Source organism: Antennarius striatus, chromosome 9, assembly GCF_040054535.1.
Source record: "Antennarius striatus isolate MH-2024 chromosome 9, ASM4005453v1, whole genome shotgun sequence".
NCBI classification, from domain to species: Eukaryota; Metazoa; Chordata; class Actinopteri; order Lophiiformes; family Antennariidae; genus Antennarius; species Antennarius striatus.
In genome coordinates this window covers 19,383,898-19,411,200 of record NC_090784.1, presented here as the reverse complement: position 1 = coordinate 19,411,200, position 27,303 = coordinate 19,383,898, and the positions used below count along the sequence as shown (strand labels likewise).

Genomic DNA, 27,303 nt, shown 5'->3' with positions numbered 1-27,303 from the left:
TAGTTTATGGGGACAAAGCATCTGTGGAACTTTGACCCTGGAGACTTTTCCTCTTTGCTGGAAATGTTGGGAGAGAGGTTCCAATGATCCAGGGGAGAGACACAGTTGAGATATTATCTGCTGTGGGATCTCACAAGGGTGGGAAAGGTGACTCTGAAGTCTGTTTTTCTTTCTGTGAATAAATCTGCAGAGCATTTGTCCCTTTGGTTTCCTACTAATTGACAGGAATGGATGGAAGATCTGATTGCACTGATTCAATGAGCCCCCTCCCACCCATTTTTTTTGCTCTAGAATGTATAGTGTTTGTTAATGCAGCGTCCTTTTTAATGGGTTGGATTTAATGTCAGGAATGCATATGATGAGAAGATACATGTGTAGCTTTTAGGAGGCAGATGTGGAATCCAACAAAGAACATTCAACATCATCCGCAAGTCTACTGCGAATCTACCTCTTCCACAGCTGTCCATTTCATTTACTAAAGAAGTGCGCCACCTATTGTCAATGAAAGGAAATACAAAGACATGACACATTTGTATATTTCCATATCAAAGTTTATTGCTAACATGCATGTAGAGATCTGATGAAGTAGAAAAATATGTTTTTTTCTATACAAACATGTTTTTCATCTGTACAATTATGCAGTTTTCTGTATCTAGATGCCCATGTCTGACCAAGCAGCTAACATCATGTAATCCCATTGGGTTTATTTAAACTACACCACATTTCATTTCCTGCACCAAGTTTCCAGTTGAAAACAGTCAACTATACACTGGCTATTTAACTGATGACTGAGGACTTTAGAAGGAGGGTGAAAATCATCAAAAATTGTATTTGAAAAGAAAAAGACGACATATTTGTCCAATTTCTTGGCATTTATCTACTTCGATTTCTGGCTTCCTACAGGATTGACACAGAGCGATCTTCAGTCGGCACACCTTGCAAGTTTACAATCATGCAACAGTCACATGTTTTACAAGGAGTTCAACCTCACACTATTCCATGCTTTTTTTTCAGTCCACATCGCAGTCTACCAAAAACAACTCTGTAAAACTAACATTGAATGTGGTACAATCCACTAAGCTAAGAAGTGAAACATTTGATTAGGGAGGGGCAAAAAATTACACTGACATAAAGGCTCCACTGAACCTTAATTTACTAATCTGTAGCTGGGCATCATGGAAAATGACGTAAGACACTTTCCACAAACGATCACTTAATGTCAGCATTCAGCAATGGCTACGGCATTAATGAAACACCTTTTTCTGATAAACAATCACAAATACAATACTGCTGTATACCCATGGAATTCACATTGAGGTGGGAGAGAGCAGACCGCTCTCTTTAACGTATGGGTTTAGCCTCCGGATGTTGTGGTCAACGGCCAACGTGGCCGATAAATACACGTCAATCAGCACAGGTTGAGACAGAGTTGGTGTTTCTTCAGGGTGATCTAGATACAAATATGACTGGCCGAGTCACGACGTTACATATTTACATACTGACCACAGAGACTTGTGTGGGTACTTCTGGAGGTTAATGGTATTTTAAAAAAAAAGAAGAAGAGGAAAGTAGAACTAGAACAAAAGTCAGTCTCATGATTAGTGTAGCTTAAATTGATCACAAACTTTTGCAGAAAAGGCAAGACAGTTATTCAGAAAAGGGAAATCACAAACACAAATGCTACACTTTAATGAACACATTTAAAAAGGATCAAAAAGAGAACCAATTATTGAAGACCATTGAAGATCAATGGTTTTCTCCGTTTCACTAAGCAGATGTTGCGCCTAGTTTCAAAAGACGTTTTCATGTAGGCAGAGGTTTTTGACAGGTGATGATGGATGTCTGCGATAGAAAGACCTAGTGGTTTGAAAGGGGTGTGGCTTAAACAAGAGTTTAAATTAAAACAACATGAAAATTACAAGTAAAAAAAGATGTGGAGACATTTGAAAATATTCCAGAGCCTAAATTCATGCATTTAGTTGAAATATAAATAAGATGTCCAGATGGCTTGAAGCAGGTACCACTGCACAAAGGCTGCGGAGTACAGACGCCTTGTAGTCTCTAGGTATTAGATTTGCCTTGGTCTGAAGAAAATCTTTGATAAAAGTGAATTACGTGTCCAAAACCAAGACCGAACAACTAAACATAAAAAATATCAGTCTGTTTTTTCATTTCTCTATGGAATATTACAGTATCAGTTACACATGCCGGCTGGCCTCTCTGTACGGAGAGCTAACATTGTGAAATAATACAAATGTGTACAAGTTGAGCTGGAGAAAGAGCTTGAGAATGGTGATAGATATATTTTCCTTAAGAAAAGCATTCATGGAAATCATAGCAATTACTAAAACATTCAGTCAAGCCCTGTCTTGGAAAAGCCTGCTCTAGTTTTCACAGTGTCTGCCGCTGAGGCAGGCCAGACATCAAATACACAAAGATTCGAGGATAGCTTAGAGAATCTGCCACTATCAGAGGCCAACGGCTCCACGGCTTTGCGGATTTGTGTTTGCCTGACTCAAAAACACGTACACACTCAAAGATACTGCAGATGTATCAAAGTATACTAGAACAGTTCACATTCATACTGAAAAAAAAAAAATTGTCCTGTGATCTGTCTTGGTAAAAATAAACAGGAAAGTAGGATTACCTGGAGGCCATTTGATTTTGAATGAGGCTGTGTGGTACCAGTTTCCTTGGCTAAGAGTCATTTTAAGACAAGATTTTGGCAATACAAATGTGACAGTGCTCTTTCTTCACTACAGCGGCACTGAGACGGCGGTAGCGTCAATATGCCTTGGCAGAGAGGAGCCAACAGTTTTTCCCATTCAGTTCTTGGCATTGTGACTTCCAGGTACCTCACACTAGCTGCCTAGATGCTAATAGGTTTCCACAGGGATGAGCAGAAATAGGAGACAATGCACTCTCCAAATATCGAAGGATGAAAGTGCACATCATTTGATATTCAGTATCTTCAATCAAAAAGTAGGGAGAAGATGCTACTTGAGTTTACATGATTTTTTTTTTCCAAAAAAAAAAGAAGAAAAAAAAGCTTATTCAGATTTTTAGAAACCCCTGAAAAGGTTTCAAAAACTTTAATGCTTTACGTCACTGGTGGCAACATGACTCCATTGTTACAATCCCTTGTCTCAGAACAGTGAGCATGGTTTACCAACAGAGAAGAGAGACAGAGAGGTAGATTGATTTGAAGTCGGCGGACAGGTCCAGTCAGGATCGATTTTTTTGGACACGGGAAAACAGAAAAAGAGGAAAGACTGAAAGGAGGGAGTTGGAATGGAGGTATACAGAACTGACATCTGCCATCAGGCGATCTGACTTGAGGCAATAGCATTACCACGAGGAAGGAGAGAGGGTTGCTACATGATTCTGGTCCTGTATTGCTCCTGGGAGAGGGATCCAGAGTTGAGATGGGGAAACTGTTACAGTAAGGAGATCTCCAAGGAGGGTGGGGAGGTTCAATAATCTCCTCTGTAAATCCGGGAGAGCCTTTTGTTTGCCGTCACGTTGGTTGCACAGTGAGATCTGACTGGGTGACCTGAGGGCAAGGAACCTTTGGTTCAGATCTTCCTCAGGGGCTTTCCATGTTTTACAGGAAGGATCCAGGTGTTAAGAGCAAACTTGAAAGTTGGCAGTTTCTGGTGCCCTCTTGCACAGGCTCGGCCCAGGTTGCCCAAAGCCCACCAATGAATGGGGGGGCATTTGTACCCTGCTTTGGGCTTGGTAACCTGTATGAGGTCCTTTTCTGGGGCTTAGCCTACTCAGTCCTCTTTGGAGTCCACAGGACTCCATCAGGGAGGTCAGAGAGGCTGAGATGGATGGACAGGGGGACTAATTCCGGAGGAAACGTTGTGCCAGGATGGCGGCATCTAACGGGCTGACAGGCTGGGCATCGTGGCCCAGACGCCTTACAGGTGGGATGCTGCCAAACTGGCGCTTGGTGAGAAAGCTTTTGGCCTCGTGAATAGTGTTCTTCTCTTCAGCCAGCAGCAACTGCTGGCGCATGTAGTTCTCAAACTCGTACTGTGAGGACTCTTCTATCACCTTGGCCTGATGGAGGAAAGCGTATTCTGGTCAATGCACTTCAACATCTATGCTGACTGGAATAAACAAGTCATAACATGTTGTTAAGCATGTCAGAAAATAATTAGTCAGTAGCTCGAAGTAACGATATTTCAGGTAGTTTTGATTTATCTAACTAACTATGTTAAGGCAGGTGCATGCATTTTTCTATAATAATTCACCTCTTGCAGATGTTCTGGATGATTGACTTGATCATCAATATCCGGTACCACCTGTAGAGGTCCACTCAACGATGAAACCGACTGCCTGCGAATGGGAAAACAACCAGGATATTGATCAGTGGCCTTTTGTGGAATTATTGCATGTAATTCTGCTGAATATCCAGCAGGGGGAGCAACTACCATGAGGCAATGATGACGCTGAGTGACTCCAGAACTTCTCCTGCAGTCAGCCTCTGCTGAGGGTCCAACACCAGCAGCTTTCGGATAAGGCACACTGTGTTATCAGACACACGACCGTCCCTGAGAGGAGGAGGAAAGAAAGACATCAGTTTTTCATGGAAGACGTGACTACGTCACAAGCATATAAAGTCGCTACTGAAATATGACACAGCATTTTCTTCTGGAAAAAAACTGAATTTGAAAAAGTAGTCAGTTACTAGTGCAAGGACCTAAAATAAAGAATGACTGAAACCAGCATGAAGCGTGATAAAATGTTTAGAGAAAAGTTAACCAGATAATCAGTACTTTTAATGCTGTGTTTAAATATTCCTGACAGAATAAATAGACATCTGAGGATGCTGTGACTGATGTTACAGCAGTGCAGAAAACCTTTCTGTGAATACATCTCCACAAAATGTCACATGCCATGGGAAGAGCACTCACTCTGGGATGGAGTACTCAGCAGCCTTGATTTTGCGGAAGAGTTCTTGAGGTATGCTGTCGTAAAAAGGAAACTGGCCATACAGCATGGTGAACAGGACGACGCCAAGAGCCCACATGTCACTGGGTTTACCGCGGTACGGCCGACCTGATGACAAAATAAAAGATTGGTGAGATCAACAAATGTGGCGCTTGAAATGTTGACACCAAGTGCCTTTCCAAAGGAAAAAAAAAAAACTATAATGGTTGAAATCAACATTTGTTTAGTGGTGCAATGACAGTTTCTGCCTCGAGTGACTCAGCGGTGATCAATCCTTCAACCTGGAGCCGTCAAGTCTAATGATTAACAGCATGAGCAAACACAAGCATTCACTCATCATATACATATAGATCATATTTTCTAGAAACATCCTGTACATTGGTGACTTTAAAATGGCAGTGCCGTTTTAATAACGTATCTCCAAGACATTAATTCCACTGTACTTCAGCAATGAATAAGCTGGAACTGGTGAGGGTGGACCATCATGGCAGAGTATGACCACACGTTGTTGCAGCCAGGCAGGCGGTAGCAACAGCAGCAGGCAATTATGTTAAAGCCTGTGACACACACACACACACACACATGCACACACAGACAGGATGGGGTAGATGGGAGTAGTTTCCCTCTACTGAGTCATCAGTGTGTGAGTCACTGAAGCTCTGCTTAATTGTGTGCCTGTCACGTTACGCTGATATACACGCCCGGGTTTTATCTACAGTTTGAGCGGTTAGAGAAGAACTATTCCTGCTTTAGGAATGCCCAGGATGGCTCTCTCAAAGTTCCGATGAGATTGGTGCGTGACACTTGGGTTTTTACATGTACTTTGAAAAACAAGCATTTTGAAATATAAAAAAAATTGGATTTCTTCTTTTTTTTCCTCCCACAGACAAAAGGAAATGTGCCACACAAAGAGAAAAGCAGCTTCCTCTGCAGACACATGTCATCTGAAAATGCAATATCACTGTGACTACGCAAAGCAAAGACAGTAAATAAAAGCTATTCTGAGTTTTTGTTGGTCCGCCGTTGCAACATAACGTCTTTCCTGTTGCCTAATAACCGGAAAATCAAATGCAAAGCCGGCTGTTTGACGTTACGCAACGCTGTTTAAGAGAATCCCAGGATCCCATCTGATCAACAAAGAGTCCCTCGCTCACTCAAAACTCGCAAGCATGACATTTTGTACTTTGTGCGCAACACCTGACTCCACAGCTTAAAGTAGACGGTGGAAACATGACATTCAAACACTTGTGGACACAATCAGCTGATGTAAATATGAGCGTGGCTGCTGAAGGGGTTCAGAATGAACCTGCTTATGTCACCTCCATAAAAATAAACTGCACAACTGTCACAAAGGACCTTTTAAGCTTAATAGATCACTGCCTTTATGTCCTTATAAGAGTTTAAATAATTGAAGCTCCTCCCCAGCTACTTAGAAACAAAAAAGCCTCTTGGATTAGAGGTGAGTCATCATTTATTTTACATAAGAAGCCCAGTAGATTCAGATTCAAACCAAGGTTTGAACTTTCAGCATGTTTCCTTCTGTCTGTAAAGCATCTTGTTTGATGTGTACATTAGCCTTTAAAAAATGTGCATGAAACGCGACGGCTGATCACTAACCACTTAAAACATCAGGGCTGATGTAGGCCGGACTTCCTCTCTGGTCTTTCAGTAGGTCATCCTCGCTCACCAGGTGTTTTCCGAGGCAGAAATTTGTGATGGTGATTCGGTGAGTTCTGTAAACAAAAAACAAACACACATAGTAAATATCTCTTCTTTCATATACTTGATTTGAATCTGCCATTAATCCTCAATCCAGTGCAACTTCATCCATGACAAATACGTTGGAGCAATTTTTTAGTCAAACATTGTTATTAGTCATCATAACAAATTCAAGTTTACAATGTAATATGCTTCACACTCATTGCTTAAAGCCCGAAGTAAACATCAGCTGACTGAGAGAGGGAGAACTTGCTAAGAGGCCTTGTTGTTTTAATAACCGCACGCTTAGTGTGCTTTACAAACTCAGCAGCATCTGAAGAGGGTCAGATGCAAAACAGATGCAGATCCAGCTTTATTCGAAAATAGGCTTGCATCTTCTCGCATTACTTCATGTAATTCAGATGCTGTTTTTGTCATGAAGTGCGGTCCGGACCACCCTGCCCTCCAGACTAACTAATTAACTTTTTGTGTGACATGTTTCTTTCAGTTTCCTCCCTGTGTTCTAGTACCGTCATGTAAGCTTTATGTAAACTCTACTCTGTTGTGAAAAGTCATTTTCTATTTACCTACATCAAGCCCAATCTAGATACACGAGCATCTGAAAGTCTGAAACGTTCAAGATTGTTTCAGTCATTTGATTTTGTGACCACTATAATATTTCAAGTCATTAAATTTTATTGAAATTAATCATGAAGCTAAAATCTGCATGTGGAGTGAAAACTAACCATATTAAAGCTGAGGGACTCTTCTGTATATCGATGTTCTTTTAGCAGAGGAGGAAGAAATGTGAAAGCTGCGCTTTGACAAACATATGAGTCAATCTGTGGCTTGGGATAATTGTCTCAATGACTAAGCCTGAGCCTGCATAGAGATGGGCTGGCAAATTAATATATAAAGCTCATGAACATTTAAAATTTGAACTCCAGTGTACAACTTAGACTGCACGCACACAAAAACACACGGTGACAAACCGTGGTCTTAGAGCCCCGGGTCCTCTCTGGATCATGCACCTCGCCCACATCCGCTTTCTAAAAAGACCTGAGGTGAATAGCTTCCCCTTCTCTGTCTCACTTTCACACCCTGTTCAGTCACACACACAATCACTGCTTCTATTAAACCTTCTCAAGCTAAATTTCTGTCAAAAAACAGATTTTCATTCATTCATATTCAGGCATCAAGGACTCTCGACATAAAAGCTTCTATTCTCGAAGAGTCTGTTCTTTTGTCTGCTCGCATCACGACGTGGGCTTCTATTCTTGCACCGGAGATTGGATAAATGAAAATGCATGTTTGCCTCATGAGGCAAGGGTCCCAAAGGACTCAAAGGGAGACCACAGCATTGCCGCTTCCTTGTCATGTGACCCCCGGGTAAATCAGGAAACAAGAAACCCAAACAGCTCCCTGACTTCTCTTCCTTTATTGCAACAGTTTGCACTAAATATACCAGTTGATGAGAAAAAGAGGTTAAATGTGGACCAATCAAATTTGGTTTCTCAGATTGTTCCACAGCAGTTATTGACCCAAATACTGTTGCACCATTCAATAATAACACTGACGTAAAGATGCAAGATGTCTGAAAATATCAAATTGCAAACTCCTAATTCAGTCAGATACTGATCAACAGCAGAGAGAGTACGATGATGTATGATGAACACAAACACATTTGAAGGAATAAAACTGAAAACTACTGTCATTTTAAAAATACAAAGATGTACCCGGTTGATGTAGCTCTGACCCACATCGTCAATGACCCTTGCAGGGTGATTTATGACATCCTGCTTTCATAACAGCTCTCTTTCTCTGTAAGAGGAAATCACATCATTCTTGCATAAACTGCTGAGCTTGTTGAGGGCATCGGTACATTTCCCAGAATGACTGCAGGCAGCAGGAGAGGAGATTTTGGGTCTGGTCTGCAACTAAATGGACCGGGCCCAGCCCAGACTGACTGTACATTCATACTCATTGGGGTGGAGTGAAAGGGGAAACGCTTAGGTGAGCAAACACTGGCGCACAAAGAGATATAATGAAGTGAGTCAAACAGACAATGAAAGCAGGAAGGGGACTGGGGTGTAAAAGAGAACAAACAAAGTGGAAGGTAAATAAATGATGACGAAGAGTGTGTGTGTGCATATTGTGCTTCTGTGGCGTGAGTCAGCTCTGAGCTATGGAGCTTTTGGCAAGCCTCTACTTTGTCTCCAGCTGGGACGGAGTGTTCCCCTCCTCTGCTCCTTACCCCACCACCCTCCTTTTCCTGGCCATAACACTCTGCCCGTTTCGTCATCGCCACCACTGTCACCGCTGCTGCTGGTAGTGGAGGCCAGGGGTTCTCATGCCTGAGATGCAGAGCGTGTGGTAGCAAGATAAGCCAGCAACGTGACATCTCAATGCACCTACTCAGACATGCATGCTATGCACGAGAAGTAACTGGCTACAGCGTGAGACATCTCCAAAAGCGAGCATATTCCGTATTTGGATGTGTGTTCAAGCGAGCGTAGGAACAGTGTGTGTGTGTACCAGTGTTACTCATGTCCTTCCAAATGAAAACAGTGGCTTTGTGGGACGATGTTTAAGTCTAGAAGAGTCTCAAGGAATACAGTATGCATGCATTTTGTCATCCTGTCCAATCTCCACAGCAAAATGTCACTGAATAATCTAAACTTGGACAAACTGATATTAAAAAGTAGCTCACTTCGCCTCTGAATACACACTCCCACACACAAGTGATGTTTGGAGAAGGCTTTACAGTTAAGTCGTTTTCCATTCTGCCGATTTTAAACGCCAAGACTTTGTGACCTAAGACGCACTCGAAGCCCTGTATCTTCTAGAACACTGCTGTGCACTCTGCTGCAAACACAGGGGGTATATTCTGTTATATTTTTGCACCAGATTCAAGTTCACCTGCTTCTTCTCGAATCCCAACCACATGGAGAGACTCATTGGCCTTTACTCAACCCACAGACGATGACCCAGCATCGAGCACCAAAGAGCAACGCTTAAGAATGTGACCACGCCCACTCCCCCAAAGCCAAATGCATTCTTCATGCTGGCTGCTGGGGCCTCTCACACATGTGACTTGACAAAATGACTTGCTGGTGGGCTAAAATGATAGTCCCTGTATCATTAGAGGTCATTGGCCTGTGATCAGTTTGACAAGAGAATTACTCTCTTCTTACCGTTTGTTCAGCACCATGTTTCCCAGCTTGAGGTCTCTGTGTACAATGTTTTTCTGTATGAAAGAAAGAGAGGAAGACTGTTTGGTTAAATTCTGCATAGGGAATCGCAGATATTAGAACAATCAGTTGGTTTTTGAGAGTGGGATGTGTGTGGGAGATGAAAATATTTAACAATTAGGAAAAAAAATAATTCTCCAAAACAGTTGTGCTACTTGATCTTTCTTGATTAAAAAAATGGAATTCTGCAGGGACGAAAGTTTTTTTTTTTTTCAATTGGTGACAAAGGTGGATTCCAAAAAGCAAACCTTTTCTTGGTGTTTCCACACAACTCCACCTAAACTCACCTTATGAAGGGCCTCCACCACACGCACTACATCATAGAAGATGACAATGGCTTCACGCTCGCTCAATCGCTTCTCCTTTATGACATAATGCTGGAGGTTTATTAGATCTGCCGTCTTGACGCTGAAGTCGTGAGCACATAGGCAGTCCAGCACGAGACAGATCCGCTTCTTCATCTTGCGAATTTTATTGGCCTCCATGTCCTCCACTATCTCGTAGGCTCGGTCCTGGGGATTGCAAAATGAGAGTTGTAACCAGAGACGTAGGAGGCACTGAAAATGTAGGTTTGGCAATCTTTTAGAAGAATTTCAAAAAGTCATTTTTAGCATTATGATGCTTTTTCACAAGTGATTTCACACGTGGCTGTAGTTGCATGTGAAAAATAAAGGGTATTTCATCAATAGGAAGTGGTTTGCCACAGATCACATATATAAGATGTAAGAAAGTACAGAAGTGAGTGGAATACAGATTCAGAGCCCTCTTTAGTAACCACTCAATGTTTGTTCATCTCTCTTCACACAGTTTCTTTTGATCTTATTTACAGGGTTAACAGGTAAAATGTAGAGAATGAGCACAAGCTACTTCAGGTTCTTTGCTAAATAAAAAATCACTGTGGCGTGCGCCTCAAACTAAGATCCAAGTTGTTTTAGTTGTCTCGCTGGTAACATGTATCAAACACACATATACTGTATTTTGCTCACTTGAAACATTGGTACAGTACTTTATTCTATTAAACTTTGAACTCCAGAGAATAGCTTCGTCCTTCGTGTTATAGCTGTGACACCCATGGTGAGCAGATTTCTTCACATGGTGATCACTGTTCAGAGCTGTTGATCTATTTTAGAGGCACTTTCCAACGGCGTCTAATGGATAGAAATTGAATCATCCATTAATGCATTAAAGTGAATGGATTTGTGCATCATTCCAGCTGATCACCAGGATTCATTCAGCTGAGAAGGACGAGTGAAGGACATCACTCAGTCCTGCATGTAGCCAATGTGCGTAAGACACATTCATCACGCCACATGACGTCATGGAGGATGAATAACAAAGGTCGTTGCTATTCTTTACACTCCTATCTTAGGAGAGTCGCCATGTCTTACTGATTTTTGTATCAGATTTTCATGGTTTTTTTTAGGTGCAGTCTGCACCTCTGAGAGCATACATTATTAACCAATTCTCTCACAGTGGAGATGCACTATAATAATCCAATCGATACCGTGGGCTAAAACGAATTGGAGTACATGGCTTGATGCTGCTATTCTGAGAACGCCGACAGAGTGGAAGAAAGGATGTGAAAGAGACAAAGGAGATACAGAGAGAAAGAATATGGAACAATAACAAAGTTAAAGGAGGAAGCAGACAGGAAGACAGGTGAAGGAGGGGCTCATTGTGAATGGATGTGGCCCCGACTAGAAAATGACTGCAGATAATATCAGTACTATGACTTCCTTTGAAACGACCTTGACAAGGCAAAAGCGAGCAGGTCCATCGACAAATGACAAACTTCCCTTTGCTGTTACTCATCCAAAAACAGCAACTTAAAAAAAAAAGTGTTCTACCTGTGATATGATTTAATGTGATGTAACTGCCAAATATTATCAGATGTCAGTCTACCTGGAAGAGGCCATGATGGTGGACTACCCCATCCTGGTTGTGCAGCAGAGAAAGAAGGGAGTACTCTGTGTGCAGCAACATCTTCCCTTGCCTTTCCTCCTGAGTTTCTCCTGTCGAGTCCACTCTCTCCTCGAGCGTCAAGATCTGCCGTAAACATCAGTGAGCAAACGTTACAGGTCACAATAGCTCATACAAGATCAGAGTGGGGGGGGGGGCTCAACTGTTCGGTATGAAGTTAATCCTCAGTCCAGAGGCTAAGCTCTTTAAATGAGCGAGGACACCAAGTTACAACTGGTAAGCAGTTAACAAGAAGTACCATGTGTGCAGTGGAGATGGTATAAAAGGACTGCAGCTTTAACGGTGGCTCATATACTAATGTGGAGTAAACACGCTGTGAAGACACAGAGGCGCTGCAGTCATACGGTGAGGGTCATGCGCAGGGTCTTGGGAGGTTATAAGTCAACATTCCAGGTGGAGCACTACCTTCCTCCTCCCCTCGCCCTCCTGGTTCCACAGTCTCCTTGTGAACCAGACGCTGGATAGCCCCAATAAACACATTATTGAAGTGATGGTGTTTGCATCCAAATAAAACAGGGTACCATAAAATGAATGACAAAAAGGGTCGGTCAAAAGTTCAGGTGTCTACAGCGACAGTATAGCCGTGGAGTGATGTATTTAACTTCTTACAGAATCACATCCATAATTCACTCTGTTTGCAAGAAAGAAAAAGAAAAAAAAACATTCCATACTTCAGCATACTTACTTTGAGCTGATAGAAGTCATCAGTACCGTCCTTTCTGGCCAGACATTGCACTATGCTGGGCACTGGTGAGTTGCCCAGGCGAGGCCCTGCAAGGATAAGAAAAGGAACAGCTGCATGAGCAAAAGGCAGCCTACATGACGGAGTGTGTGCTCTTGCTGCAATTCATTAAAGGCAGCATGTGCACTAACCCCTTTACACCCTCAGTGTAATGTTTTCTTTGGCGCCCAGCATTGCAAACAGCAGCAGGGTTGTGAAGTATACAACAAAAAGTTTGGGACTATAGGAGACATTTACATTTTCAGGGGGTAGGAAATAGCCTTGCTCAAAGATGGACTCAGTTCACTCTGGTCGATGTGAGGGGATTCCAAAATTCCTCACATTCTTTTCACAGGTGCACACGCACGCACACGCACACCCCAGTAGACTCACATTTCCATTCAAACAGCTTTTACACACACATACTGTACCTACATGCATGCATGCATACACGTTATACATGCTTATAAGAAAAACAGCACGTTAGATGCGATGTTGGCCACATGCATCGCTTCGTGTTGACCATTTCCATGCTTTGGGGGCTTTTTCAAACACTGCCAGCTCCCTTACCGAGGATGAAGGGCCCGGCTCTCTTGGCGTTATTGCCAGATATCCCAGGACACTGCAGTTTGCTCGCCCTGCCTGAAGTCTCTCCAGCCCCCCTCTCTGATGAGCGCCGCTTGGACATACTGGTGCTCTACAGGGGAAAATATCTGATAAGTATGCAGGATAAAGATAACCAAGTTAAAAAGTACGTTGATGCAAATGACAGCAAAGACACAAAAGGATAGGCATAAATAGCATGGGGTATCCGTAACACATCAACAGATTTATAAATAGTTATAGTCAGTCTGTTTGAAATCAGACTAATAGTTTAGCCATCTGATAACTGATTGTGAGTACACAGATTAGCCAACAGAATTGGAAGGAGGTAAACTTCCGGTCAGCTCCTCCCTGTCTATTTTAAATTCCCCTCCCACACATTTACCAACACCTCAGTGTGAATGTGAGGCCATTACAGCTCACTCCAGAGCGATGGCTACTGGTGTCAAGGATGACACCCAAGCTTCAATCTTTGGCCATGCATGTGTGCCACAAACATTTGAATTTAAAAGTTTTCCATTGAAATGGAAATGCTTATGTGTAAATAAACAATTTAACAATGTTATTTAACCAGAACCTTTTTTTATTAGCAATAAGTCAAATATGTATCTTAAGAATTTCTTGTAGAGTTAGATATGATTTTTTCCCCATTCTGAATCTGTTTAATCTGAAAATCTCTACAGGTAGTTTATCCGCAGAAATCTTCCTGTGAAAAAATGTACATGTTCAAACAGAGCTGAAACAAAAGGAGGCACTAACAAGAAGAACAAGTGGCACAGTGTGACACATCATCATTACAAAAACCACTTTAAATTCTGCAGCAGAACTACCCCCCCCCCACACAGAATTTATAGAGTAAGAGGTGTGCTCTGTTTACTGATACTGAGTTCCAATGTGATGAAACCCCATCTGTTTCCTGTAACAGGGAAGTAGTGCCTTGAATCGAGAGGGATGACTCACCCTGCTGTCATCCTGAGTTTCCATTGGACAGAAAATACTTAAATGTCTAGGTGATGACACCAGTAGGAGTGTGAAATGTACCCCAAGCCTCTAATATGTGCTCAATCACAACACCCAAACAGAATTTCTCTGTAAAAGGGTCTAAAACAACAACAGAGGTAAGTAACAAAAGAATAAGCCAAGAAAAAAAAGATGATGACTGATTACAGTGGAATGCATATTTTAGTCAGCTACACAAGAGGTGATTCAGACTAGCAAAATTATATGGAGACACAAGCAACAACAAAATAAGTCAGTAGTCTTGCATGTGGAAGAAACTGAAGTCATTAGAATGTTTTATATGGAATAGGGTATCGTCTTATTTCAAAGCTGGAAATGTGTGACTCACCAGTTGGCATTATTAAGCAAAAAGGAGGTTGGACAGTTGGCAACCAGTATGGGCTGATATGAATTGTCACTTCTATGAATGTTTTTGCAATCCAAGACAGTAGAAAATGTCATCATGTCTCTCACCCATCTGTCTCCAACTCCACTGGTCAACACCCATGAAGTCTGACAAGCTGAAGACTTCTGACAGCAATGATAGCACAATCTAAGTGACATGAAGTCTTGCTGACAAAAGTAAGACAGAACAACGGATAATCTATTGGCCTAACTGGCTGGCAGTATCATCGATGTGCACGCTGCTCTCAGTGTGAATAAATAATAAATACATTTGATATGGTTGACTAAGTGCTGGAGATGCTACTAGACTGAACACACTAAACAGACAGCACAAAAACTAAGACCATTCTTACATTTTAAACATGATTTTCTGTGATAGTACCCTTTATGCACTTCTTTTCACTAAACCAGCATCGTTAAAATCATGGAAAAGTTGTGTCCAAGGACAGATTCTAGAGACCATAAACACAATTGTAGCAGAATGACATGAAAATTATAACCCCTCAACTGCATGTGAAACAGATATGGGATGCATGCCTTACAGATCATACAACGCATGTGTGAAATGTTACTGAATACAGTACTGTCTGGCAGGCTTTGGGATGAAAACTGAACATACTGTACCTACTTACATACCATCAAACAGAAGCATATCAGTACAGTCAAGATGCCCTCTTTGGGTGGAGGCATTAAAAACATTATAAAAACAAACAGATGCATGCATCTTGGATGAATAAAACAAAGTGACTCTTAGACACAAGGTGCAACACAAGACACAGCAAATTAACCCGAGGCTATTCATCTACCTACTAAATACCAGCTGTAGTGCTGTGGAGCCAGCTCCTGACACATGGAAAAAGCAAAGGTCAATGCAACCCACTAATGCACACGGACCTAAATGACATCAGCGTGATGACAGCATGCTGATATCCTTTTCTGACACTGCTGCGCCTCACTGCACAGCCAGTGATCTAGCAAGAAAGACTACCTCTGACTGTACCAGAGAGGACAAGAACAGATACAGCCTCTGATTCATATCGCACGAAAAGAGGAGAGACACGCTGCCAGAGCCTAGGAGAAATGTGGGCTCCTTAAATAGTATCGGAACAACCACGTAGCTATCTCAAGATCCACCCACTGAGACTCCTTGACAATTTTTTTAAAACTCTGCAAAGAAATTCTGATTGCAAAATTAAGCAGGTTAGGTAGCAGGATGAAGTTAAGAAAGCATAACGACACTTGTGCAGATGGTGAATCAAAAATTCCCGAAGCGATCTTGAATTCAGAAGGCGAAAGAACACACACACACACACACACACACAAACATCGGTACAAAACAAAGTAAATCGAAAGGCACTTGCTTAAATCATGCTGTTCGGTTGACTGTCAATCAATCACGTCGTCTCATGGAAGCAGCATGCAACTTATTGCGGCCGTGAACTTCATTATTGCTTCAATAACGTATACGGCAATCTGTGTACGGAAGACGCATTATAAGACGACACAGATTAGATTCACACCCCTCGCAATTTGTTATTCGGTGTCATTTTACGACAGCGGAATCTTGACACCTTTCAGGCTCTGACGCGAACAATCCAAACATGAGTTGTAGAGTAAATCCCTGACGTTACGTCACATAAACCAATCAGTTCAGATCGCATATAACTGGAGTAGACAGTAGTGAAACCCCACTATAATGAGCAACTGACCACCTTGCAGAAGTAGTCAAATCTGACTGAGGTAATGATTTACCTATACTCAGACGGATGCATTATTTTACCAGGTGTATTTCAACAGTGCCAGATAAATCAAAGATTTCTTGCGCATACAAACTCAATAAAACAACTAAACTAAAATGATTTTCTTGCTATAGACGCTGCCAAGCATTCGGGCACACACCGGCCACACAAAGGGGTACAGAACATAACAGTTCGGCTATAAGTGCATAGTGCACAAAGCAGCCGTTGGCTAGCTCCTGAGAAACGCAGCATTAATGCTAATGTGTCGTTCAGAATGATTGGTGGCGACAAACGGGCAAGTTAGCTATAGCCAAGCCAGAGGATACAGGGCAGCCGGGAGGCCATTTAAACAAAGTAGGTAATATTACAGCTGGCTAGCACTGCCAGAAGAGCTAAATAGCAATGTAGTGGCTACCTCGCTTACCTCGAGCCAAAACCGCCGGGTAAAGTCTGCGTTGTCTGCTTACAACATCGACATTTCTTGGGTAATTGCTGTGTTGGATCCGGGGAGAATCTCTTTAAACAGGAGAACCCGCCGTGGGGTTGGTTTCAGGTTGTTTAGCCTCTGTTACCGAAATGAGCAATTGAGGAAAAGCCTCCGCTCTTCGCTGATTGCATCTTTCCACAGCGACAACGCCACCTGACAACGGAAATGACGCACATAGTTGATTTGATTGACAGGTGAGTTCAACCAATAGAAACAGCCACCTTTTTATTCTAGTAAATTGGTTTCGCGTTGACGATAAAATTCCTTGCATAATTAGAGTTGCACAATGGAACGTTTTACGTCATATTTGCGCGGAAGCGAAACGTTTGATACGTAAAATGTAATATAAGAGCAAATTATAAATTATATTTTTTCATACATAAACATAAAAAAAAGAAATAAAACAGAACCATACATTGCAAACCCCAGGCTCTGCAAATTCTTTCCATCCAGCAAGACTGTTCAAAAAAACTGAAGGAACCCTTTTGTATAAAATATATCGCCCTTGATCATAACATAAACAGCTTTTTTATATGTAATGAACTTAAGCTTCATTCATATCAAGAGAGCATAAAATAACATCACATAAAAACGGAACGACGTTCTCATGAAAAGAAACATTTGCATATTTTGCATTAGATGACATCCTTTCAATTGCATACAGATATTCCTTTGCTTCAATAACATTATATACACCACTTCAAGTCTGTAAGGCATCTGCTGAGGAAGCATCGTTTCAAATAGTACTGACATTTATTAAAGCCCACTTCTGTTTCCAATTTGGTCTTTGTGATTAATCTGACTTGCCACCCACAGTTACAAGTTTCAAACCAGTGGGCAGGTATGATAGACATAGAGAGGGTAACTTAAATGACAGAGGCTTATTTTAGATGTTGTAGTCTTCCTGAATTGACTCAGCAGTGCATATGCCCACGGCCACATAAAACATTTGTTAGTGTGTGGCTCTGCAGTTTCCTTCCCACAAGAAACTGAATCATAACTCAGATTGCGTGGTTTGTGAGAGAAACGCGATTTAGTGTCTGTGAAGATTCTCACTCATCCAGGTCATGACAGATTTCTGTGCTCAATGAAGTCAACTGGACTTGTAGGAAAAGCTTGAAGATGTTTGGACTCTCATCCAAGAGGAGGATTTCTCTGAACTGTCATGTTCAGAGAAACAGTTGTTTGTTAAATCATATTAATGTAACATTACCAGGGACAATATTGGACATTAACCCTCTTAAGGCAAACCTATTTGGAAATGATAGTGCCAATTATTTATCACCTTTGAAGTCTGTGAAATCTTGCTTTGTTTAAATGCAACTACTGTATATAATTGTCATGTTGCTAAATATATGGGTAATTTTGTATTCATGGTAAAATATCGAGCATGACTAATGGTTTCTGGATGTCTTACAAGTAGGCTGTGCCTTAAGGGTATGCAGTGTTTCATTTATCACCTATGTCAAGATTTTTTTGAAGACTTCACCACAATACTCCTCCCCCAGATCAATTCAGAGAAATGTTTCAGCATGTTTTGCCTGCATAGAATTCAACGTGTTCGTATGTGACTGGCTGACAAGGGGAGCGCAGTCTCAATCTGACCTACCGCCTTGAAGATAAACACATATAGCAGGCAGTTGCTGTTGGAAATGTTCATTATAGGTCTCAGCTGGCCTATAGCAGTAAAAATCGTTTGCAAATTGAGTACAGGAAATAGATTTTAATGGTTTACAGGGATATTAAACACAGATTCTGTCACACATTTTGTTTGTTTTTTGCAGTTCAGATACACATTTGTGTAAATAAAACTCCTTTGGTTTCGTGAAGAAGTCATGAAATTAATAAAAAAAAACTAATTATAGCAGTCTCCGTTCCAACAGGTAACGCGTCACGTGCTTGTAAACGATAGTCGAAGAGCTCCCCCTACTGTTACCCATCGCTACAACAAGTTCATACTAAAATTAAAACGCTGGCATTTCCAAAACGGTGGTTTGCTCAACTGTTTATTACAAATCATACTTCAGATATATACACAGGTGATGATAAATCCAAATAAATAAAGTATTCAATAAACATATTTACATATTGGACAGTTACTTACATTGAATTATTCCATTATAATAACATCCTCATCAGTGAGTACAGCTCTGTGCCACAAATCAATATTTACACACATCATAGGGAGGTAAAGTATGTCTTAAAATTTGTTTCTCACATTGATTTCAGGTAGTGTGATGAATGATGAAGGATAAAAATGAATTTGAATCATACTGGATAGAGCACTTGGTTATCCTGCGATGGCTCCACAATATGATTTACCTGCCTTTTCATTAGAATTTCACTCTTCATTCATAGACTAGAGTCTGAAATTCACCTACAAGCAGGATTCATTATCATTATTATATTACAAATTCATGTTATTATCATCATCACATAGACATGTTCAACTCAGACATAGACCAACTGTAAATATAAAACTTTTAAGTTTATGGAACACTATGCAGTGTTTTAGCTGTGTTTACAGTGTTACCTTGGCTCACCCCATTGTTAGTTATTAATTATGAAAATCTGATTTTCATTATTTGGCGATAACTGGAAACACCTGCTCACAAGAGCACCAAAACAAAACATTTCTCTGGCTACATGTGAGATCAATACAGTGTATTTGCAGGTACAGACAGCAGACTGGTCTACTGTACAACAGACTGACGATACATTTCCTGACGCAACACTGATGATATCACAGACCATCCATCATGGCCAGAAGGTCGTCTCCTTTGCTGCTGACACTGGCTGATTGTTCTTCAGACTCTGTAAACTCACCCATGATCTTGGCCAGCTCTGCATTGGCCTGTTGGTCCTGAAAGATAATGTTAAACGCTAATCACAGTGCCAGACAAGTCATCACAGGGAATTACACCTCATTACAGTAAATCCTGTTTGCAAAGCCTCATGTCTCTAACAATTTGACAACCCTAAGCATATTAATCACATGAGTAAAAAAAAAAAAGATTCCAACCATGGGGTTAGCTTGTCTGCAGGAAGAGTTTACTACTTGTGACCAATTCAGCCAGCAGTGACTGATTGGATTAGATTAGTTGGGCATATATTTGTGCTTAAGGCCTTTTATGAGAGAAGGGAGACTTCTTTTTTATGTTTATCTGAGAGGCAGAGTGATGCAGGAAATGGGACAGACAAGGGGTATGACAAGGAACAAAGACCATTGACCCAAACTGAACTGGTGTTTTAAAAACTCAGTTAATGAAACACAAAAATTTGTAGATACAAATACTAACATCACCAAACAGTAAAATACACTACAGTACTTAATATGACAGCCAGTGTTGTGGTGCTCCAAACATCACAGCAAACAAAGAAGGTGACTCAAAAGACAAGGGGAGGAAGATTTACGTAAACCAGACACAATGTTTCTATACAAGTACTATAGCAATCACTGACTGTTGTAGATCTATATTCGATGTACAAAATAAGCACGAGGCTGGTTTCGTATTTTGAGAACCTCTAATGATTGTTTGCCACGCCCGATATTAGATGTGTGGTCACACTTACTACATATGTAGTTAACTTTAGATTTTCTTTTAACAAATTCAATTATTTTCTACGGAAACAAATATTAAATGAAGAAAGATTTACCTTTGTTGCTTGAATTTTTATAACACCGTATGAAAGATCATCTGGTCTTGATATAAATGCCTCTCTGTGACAAAGAAAAGTCACAATGTTAGCTTTCAGTTAATTAAATAGTTTGACTGATTTTTCTCATTTGATCAAGTTCTACATATTGACAGTACACAAAAAAGGAACTCACTCCTCTTCCTCATCCGTAGCAAAGAGATTGACTCGGAATCCACTTTCAGCATTTCCTGGTTTCTGAACTTTTAAGCCTCCCATTAACTTAGCTAAGAGATTCAGCTCCTCTTTGGCCAGGGGGTTGGGAGAAGCATTGACCTGTGGAAACAAAACAGTCATGTACACGTTGTTTACAAGATACTATAACTGATTCTACCGTACCAGGAAGAAGAGAATATTTCTTGACAAGTGGCGTTTCACTGACAACGTTGAGGTTCATCAAACACTGACATGCATGTTCTGGGAGATGTTTTTTAATAACAGTGGTCATCGTTCTACAGGCCAGATTATCCTTAGTCCTTTGCATCTGGTATGTGTATTATTATCCCTATTACTGCATAACTACACACACATTCTTGGGATTTGGACCTTCTGTTTTAGGATGGCCAGTGGGTACAGAAAACTAGGAACCTACAGAAAACCAGGACCCCTGACCCTCACCTTAGTGTGCTGAGAAGAATTTTTAGATGTTCCTGACATGTGGGTTTCCACTGGGCGGCTTACACTGTACCTTAATCACAAGATAGAAAAGAGAGATTAGGATCTTGTGACCATGCAACACAGTGTCAAAGATTACATATCACAAATGCTTTATTCACAGGCTATGGTTATTTGCAACCCATCTGACATATACACCATCCTTGAAATCTAATTGGGCTTTCTGATCTAGTACAGTAATGTAGACATTGGTTTACTCATCCAATAGATGTTATACTTCATGGGAACAGGTAGACAATCTTTGGCATTGTATCTTTAATCTTGTATAGGCAGTTAAAAAGTTATAAAAACATGTGATATGAAAGCCCATGCCACCCAAACAATCATTGTAACTTATTAGACACCTTAGTTGCCTTCGCCTTAGGATTAATGTAGTACCGCTAAGTTCATGTCCATAATGTGGACATTGCAGTGTCTTACATGTTTGTGCCTAGTTTGGTAACTCTGTCTCCAAATATCTCAAAAGACCCCTCCCGCACAGCAGCCGTGTAGTTTCCACCATTATTGAACTGCAGCCGGGTCATCTCTTCACCAGAACAACTGAAGATCCTGGAATTAGCAGATAAAAACAAAACATATTCAAGACAGGAATGCAATGCATGGCTGCCCTAAGTCAAATCCGTGCAGCCTCTGTTTCTTTGAAAAGATTGTTGAAGCTCATTTGTTCTTCATGAGAGCTCATGTCCTCACTGTGCACATACAATCCTTATGTAATTTGATCTCAGCTTAAAATACGGCACATATAAAATTGGAATATAAAACCTTGAGCAACAAATGCAATTAGCTGTAGACAGGCCTACTGAAGTTTTCTGTGTCTTTGTACGATCAGCCGACACATGTGACAGACAAAAAGGTAAACACTAAAGATAACGGACAGACCAATGTGAAACAAGCCATGACGTGTTACCTTATCAGGCCAGGGACTTGTGTTCCATGAGGCACCGGACCACTAATGGGAAGCACAAAACGACCGTTTGAGTTCTGCACTTTATCCTTGAGAAAAATAGATACCTGTGATGGAAGAAAACAGAGAAAGATATTTGAGTGATTAATGACCAACCAATAGATGACATGCTATAAATTTAGTACAACGATGGACTTACTCTTATATGCATGTCTTGGAAGAAGATAAGGACAGTTTGTCTGATCAACTGAAACTCTCCACCAGACAAGGTCGTGTACATCTAAAAAAAACATGGAACACAATGAAATGATAGCTGATTAAACCTGCATTATAGAAATATAACCACAAAGCCAATTATATCTAAAATATAACAACTGCAGTGTTTACACTAGACAAGAAACACCATTTATGTTTGTGAGGTAGATCAGTTGCTTTAAACATACATTGCTGCCCTCTACTGTTTATTCTGAGTGATAATTTTGTAAACTGTGGACCTTTAGTTCAATACAACTGTAGTGCTGTAGTACAACAATGCTGTTTTGCATTTCACCTATTTTGAAAGCACGTTCCTCCAAAAGCTGAATGATTTTGCAGAAGCCTACAGGAAACTGCAAAAAGCAATGCCAACAAATGAAATAATGCAACATACCTCTATGAGCTGTTGGTATGTTTCATCAACCTGGGTGAGAATGCTGGGACTGTCTTTCACAAAGTCTTTGATTGCATCCATGTGGTTGAAGGAGATGAGGAGGATGTCCTTAGGTCGGGGGCAGAGAAGCACCTGGTACTTAAAAGCCATGGTCATCAAGTCATAGAGCTGTAAAGACAAACATGCATGCAGGTACTAACTCATGAACCAAAATGAAATGAATGCACTCAGAATTACTGTTGTACTATTAAATGCAATGTAATAAAATGAGCATTAATGTGATTTTTATGATAAACCTTACATTATTGTTTAAAAATGTAAAATATTTTGTTTGATGCATAATCAAACAAAGAAGTAGTAGGAAAAATGACAAGTGATGAGAGAATGCAGTCAATTTGCTTTTAATCTCTCTCTTAAAAGACAAAATTCAAATATGAAGAAAAATACCACGGTTCAATACAACCTGTACAGGATAAAACACAATATAAATGAGGGCTCTACTTGCCTTGTCCATGCTAGCTTGGTTGAGTCTCATAATAGAGGCGTGAGCGAGCCTGTCAAACACAGTCCGCAGGGCCTTTTTGGAATATAACTCCTGAGGCTTGAAAAGCTCTTCCAGGAACTTTTTGTTGAACATAGTGGTGATGATGTCATTCATAACTGGTCAGGCAAACAGTACAACAGAAAATGTCAGAAATAATGGTTTAGTTTAGATCAACACCCTTTCTACACTGAAGTTCCGGCTCAGAAGTCACCAAATAATCATGCTATACTACAACTATGTCAGCAAAAAGCATTTAGACAAAGCTTAACCCAACAGCCCTAATAAAGCAGCAGCATAGAAAACCATTGCCATATGTTCTACGTAACATTTAAAAACAATTTTATTATAAGCCGGCTAACTTGACCTTTTGTCAAGTTAGCCAGCTAAACAAGCATGCTTAAAACAGTTTGAAAGTTTTATTTGGTACTACTTGTCCATAAGGAAGTGAAACTTCAAACACAAAAATAAGTTCTGAAAAATGAAACATTGGCTCTCAGAGGCATAGAGAGATAGTTTGCTAACCCCTGGATTACCTAGATAAACATTTGATAGAAAAACAAATGCAAGGCAACTGGCCTGTGAATTTAAGGACCATGTATATCTTGTCATAGATGGTGTATTTGCCTTGTTGGCACCTTGAAATAATTTTCATGAATAGAGCTGGAGTATTTTGTTGACATTTTTAAAAGCATTCTTTTATTTGTGTGAGTGTGTCTCACATAGTTAGTAAAAGGCTTCACGTCTACATAGACAATCTGAGTAGACATGAAGCATGTCTGTGAGGTGTCTTCTGGTATCTGTTCATCAGATCATCCTGTTTATTCAGTGTTTCTTTAGTTAAGGCCAAAGCGGAGCAAAGAGCTACTAGAGCATCAATGCGTGGTTACGCAGTACTAACGCTGTAGCAATACCTCTCCTTCTGTCCACGTCTATCCAGCAGGCTACTGCAGAAACGTTCAGAGATACGAGCTGAAAAACCAGTTCTGCCAAACCTGAGGTATGTGTTTTAAATGCCAAATTCAGTTTCATAAATGTGTGCTGAGTTTAATGCGACTACGCACTCATGTACATAATGTGTATACACACAGCATTTTAGCGTCCCTTCTTGGAAATTACAGACTATTGTCAGGTTATTATAAATAAAATGACATGCTGGAACTAAGTTAAATACGTATATGTGCTGCTTATCCGAATAGCTGCTATGCTACCTTTCTTAGCTTTGTCAGCAGGGATATTCTGAGCTCGAAGTCGCTGGTCGAGGATATACAGCATTTCTCCGCCGAGGTTGATGAATAGCAAAGGCAGAGTTCTTGACGACATTGTGATATTTGAACGGTTAATTTTGTTTTTTTTACGAATACGTAGGTAGCTAGCAAATGATGCTAGCCTAAATGCTCTCCAATTGACGTCGCTGTGTTTGGTAAAGCCTCATCTGGTTGCCTGGCCACGAAATAAACAGCCAATCAGAGCTCCGTTTATCTATGACGAAACGGATGGGAGGGGTCACATTGAGGGAATTACATTTTCCTCAAAATAATCTGCTTTTGATTGTGTTTTCACAGTGACCCAAAGAAATCTAGGAGGAAATCTATCTATCTATCTATCTATCTATCTGTCTGTCTGTCTGTCTGTCTGTCTGTCTGTCTGTCTGTCTGTCTGTCTGTCTGTCTGTCTGTCTGTCTGTCTGTCTGTCTGTCTGTCTGTCTGTCTGTCTGTCTGTCTGTCTGTCTGTCTGTCTATCTATCTATCTATCTATCTATCTATCTATCTATCTATCTATCTATCTGTCTATCTATCTATCTATCTATCTATCCATCCATCCATCCATCCTTCCATCACAGTTCTTCTGTGTTTCTAGATTCTCCCCATGTTTGTATGCAATTTAGGTGAGGATGAGTGGTTGTACTCCCTTCATGTGACACATACAGTAAGTACATCAGGTCATTTTCTTCCAGCTAAGGTAACACAACTTTGCTGCATGTATTTCAGAGGTACAACTGGGGATCCGCTAAGCTGTCTGCAACATCAATGATCGATGCCATTAAAGCCTATACAGTGGAGCTTTGAATTAGTATTAGCTTACATTTAAGAACAGTAAATAAGACAACATGAAATAAGCAATTCCTTTATTTAAAATGAAATCTTATAATACGGTCTGGAATTACTGATCTACACAAATACTTAGAAGCATGTAGATCAGTGGGCTACTAACATTTTGCCACATTGTTAGTAAATTTTAGTTGAGATAGTTTAATTTTTTTCATAATTGAGACGCTGAATCAGACACTCAGTTGGTTGTCATGAAATGACACATCTCAACGTTCACATTCTTTTCCTATAATGAAACAATTCCTTTTCTGATAAGGACTTCTCGTGTCATCCTGCACATCTCACAATATCCGCAGAATAACATCATTAGGGCATCATTGGTCACTGTATCCTGTGAAATAGAGGGTGGTTGTTCAGGTCTTTGATTCCAAGTAAAATGCAGCATAAGATCATGAAATATCTTTTCATAACAATCAAGGTATGTGTAACCGATTTATCTTATAGTTTTGCTGTCTTTATATGAAATGACAATGTAGTCAAAAACCCAACTGACCTCAATACCATAGGTCAGTCTCATATGAGTCCTCAGAGCTGTGAATCCTCCTGGTAAGTTTTTGAAAAGAACAGCAACCCCAAAACAAAACATTAACGTATGCCTGAGTGTCTCTGTGGCATTCTATTTATGTTGAATATCACTCAAACATGTCTTTGGTGCAGGCACACAGGCCTGTGCTCCATTCTCCTCTTGGGACCTTTGTCACATAACTGTTCAGACCTGGTTGATGGGTGATCACTGACATTATAGATTGCTTGCTCTATTTGTTGTTTCAGCAGATACCTGGAAAAGAAGACATTTAGCCATCAGTGATGATGCAGACTAAAATGTGTAAAAAAAAAATAAAATGAAATAAAATAAAATATTGGCAATGTTCTGAAATAATTTTTACCCACTTCAAGTTTTTGAACTACTGTATTTTAACAACCATGCGATAAACTGACAACTTAGAAGAGAATTTTAAAGAAGGTACTGTTCAAACTTTGCCCACTGGCAGGTAAAATTATTATAATAACTTTTTAAAAATTAATCTTGACGGTATATATACGCGTGTGAACACATTTCAAAAATACGCAACCAGAGTGTCTCGTTTCAGAAAACAAAGAACACTTACATTCCTCTACATTTCTGGTAAGCAGATGATCGAAAGGCAACGGCATGCGACCAACCCCCTAATTATGAAGCACAGTTATTGGTTATGAACACAGGCGTGTTCAAATATTCACTTTAGTGGGTCTTGAAAGTCAGGATGTCGTCTTTTCATTTAAAAATGGGAAACGCATGTTCTCCTGGTGATTGATGAAGAAACGCAAAACCTTGCGAATTAGAAAAAGAGAGACAGAGGATATTAATATTGAAAATTTTCAAATAAAATGTGGGAATGTCTCAAACAAAATAAATTTTTTCTCAAGGAATAGTGAGTAGTGGGCACCTGAATGCACCACGTTGTGTTACAAACGTGTCAGTATAAACTGGACAGGATTGTAATTATTATTTAATAAATAGCGATGGCCTGAATAAGCGTGACATTGTAAACTAAACTGTGAAGGGTTACAAAAAGGTGCAACACTTCTCAACGGACTCAAGACTTTTCCTTTAATATATTAAAAAAATAATCCAAAGATTGAGCATGCGTTTAACTAAGCAATCAGACAACTGTTGGAACCAATATAAATTTAAAAATACAATTTTGTTTTGAAGAAACAATTGAATAATCAAAAAAAGTACGTGAGTGCGTTATGTGAGTGTGTGATCTGTTTAGTGTGACAAATTCATGGCACTACTGAGCTACATAAAGAACATATTAACATATTGCTGTACATAGCAATACGTGAAAACCTGTGGACAGCTCTAAATGTACTGTCAAAACCAACCAACCAACCAACCAA

General features: G+C 40.3%; 3 protein-coding genes across 6 annotated transcripts; all 3 read right to left on the bottom strand.

Moving 5' to 3' along the window:
• Positions 1–535: 535 nt before the first annotated feature.
• On the bottom strand, positions 536–16,979 carry stk40 (serine/threonine kinase 40). 4 transcript variants are annotated; one of them, XM_068323922.1, is made up of 11 exons: positions 16,771–16,979; positions 13,180–13,306; positions 12,574–12,659; positions 11,811–11,954; positions 10,196–10,420; positions 9,852–9,904; positions 6,577–6,692; positions 4,923–5,067; positions 4,440–4,559; positions 4,260–4,344; positions 536–4,065 (listed from the first exon to the last, which is right to left on the bottom strand). In XM_068323922.1, the coding sequence occupies exons 2-11, from the start codon at positions 13,295–13,297 to the stop codon at positions 3,847–3,849; spliced, it is 1,311 nt and encodes a 436-aa protein (XP_068180023.1). In that variant the 5' UTR covers positions 13,298–13,306; positions 16,771–16,979; the 3' UTR covers positions 536–3,846. The 4 variants fall into 4 exon arrangements, with proteins under 4 accessions (XP_068180023.1, XP_068180022.1, XP_068180021.1 ...); XM_068323921.1 differs by having other exon boundaries at positions 13,180–13,322; positions 16,780–16,979; XM_068323920.1 differs by having other exon boundaries at positions 16,780–16,979.
• A 1,853-nt stretch (positions 16,980–18,832) lies between these two features.
• oscp1b (organic solute carrier partner 1b) lies at positions 18,833–24,730 on the bottom strand. Its single transcript, XM_068323620.1, has 10 exons — positions 24,519–24,730; positions 23,272–23,426; positions 22,767–22,934; positions 22,317–22,397; positions 22,121–22,224; positions 21,634–21,762; positions 21,157–21,226; positions 20,675–20,814; positions 20,500–20,563; positions 18,833–19,705 (listed from the first exon to the last, which is right to left on the bottom strand). The coding sequence occupies exons 1-10, from the start codon at positions 24,628–24,630 to the stop codon at positions 19,586–19,588; spliced, it is 1,143 nt and encodes a 380-aa protein (XP_068179721.1). The 5' UTR covers positions 24,631–24,730; the 3' UTR covers positions 18,833–19,585.
• Positions 24,731–25,464: 734 nt separating this feature from the next.
• Positions 25,465–26,657, bottom strand: LOC137601969 (cornifelin-like). Its single transcript, XM_068324476.1, has 4 exons — positions 26,529–26,657; positions 26,062–26,197; positions 25,913–26,015; positions 25,465–25,750 (listed from the first exon to the last, which is right to left on the bottom strand). The coding sequence occupies exons 2-4, from the start codon at positions 26,157–26,159 to the stop codon at positions 25,646–25,648; spliced, it is 306 nt and encodes a 101-aa protein (XP_068180577.1). The 5' UTR covers positions 26,160–26,197; positions 26,529–26,657; the 3' UTR covers positions 25,465–25,645.
• Between the last annotated feature and the right edge of the window lie 646 nt (positions 26,658–27,303).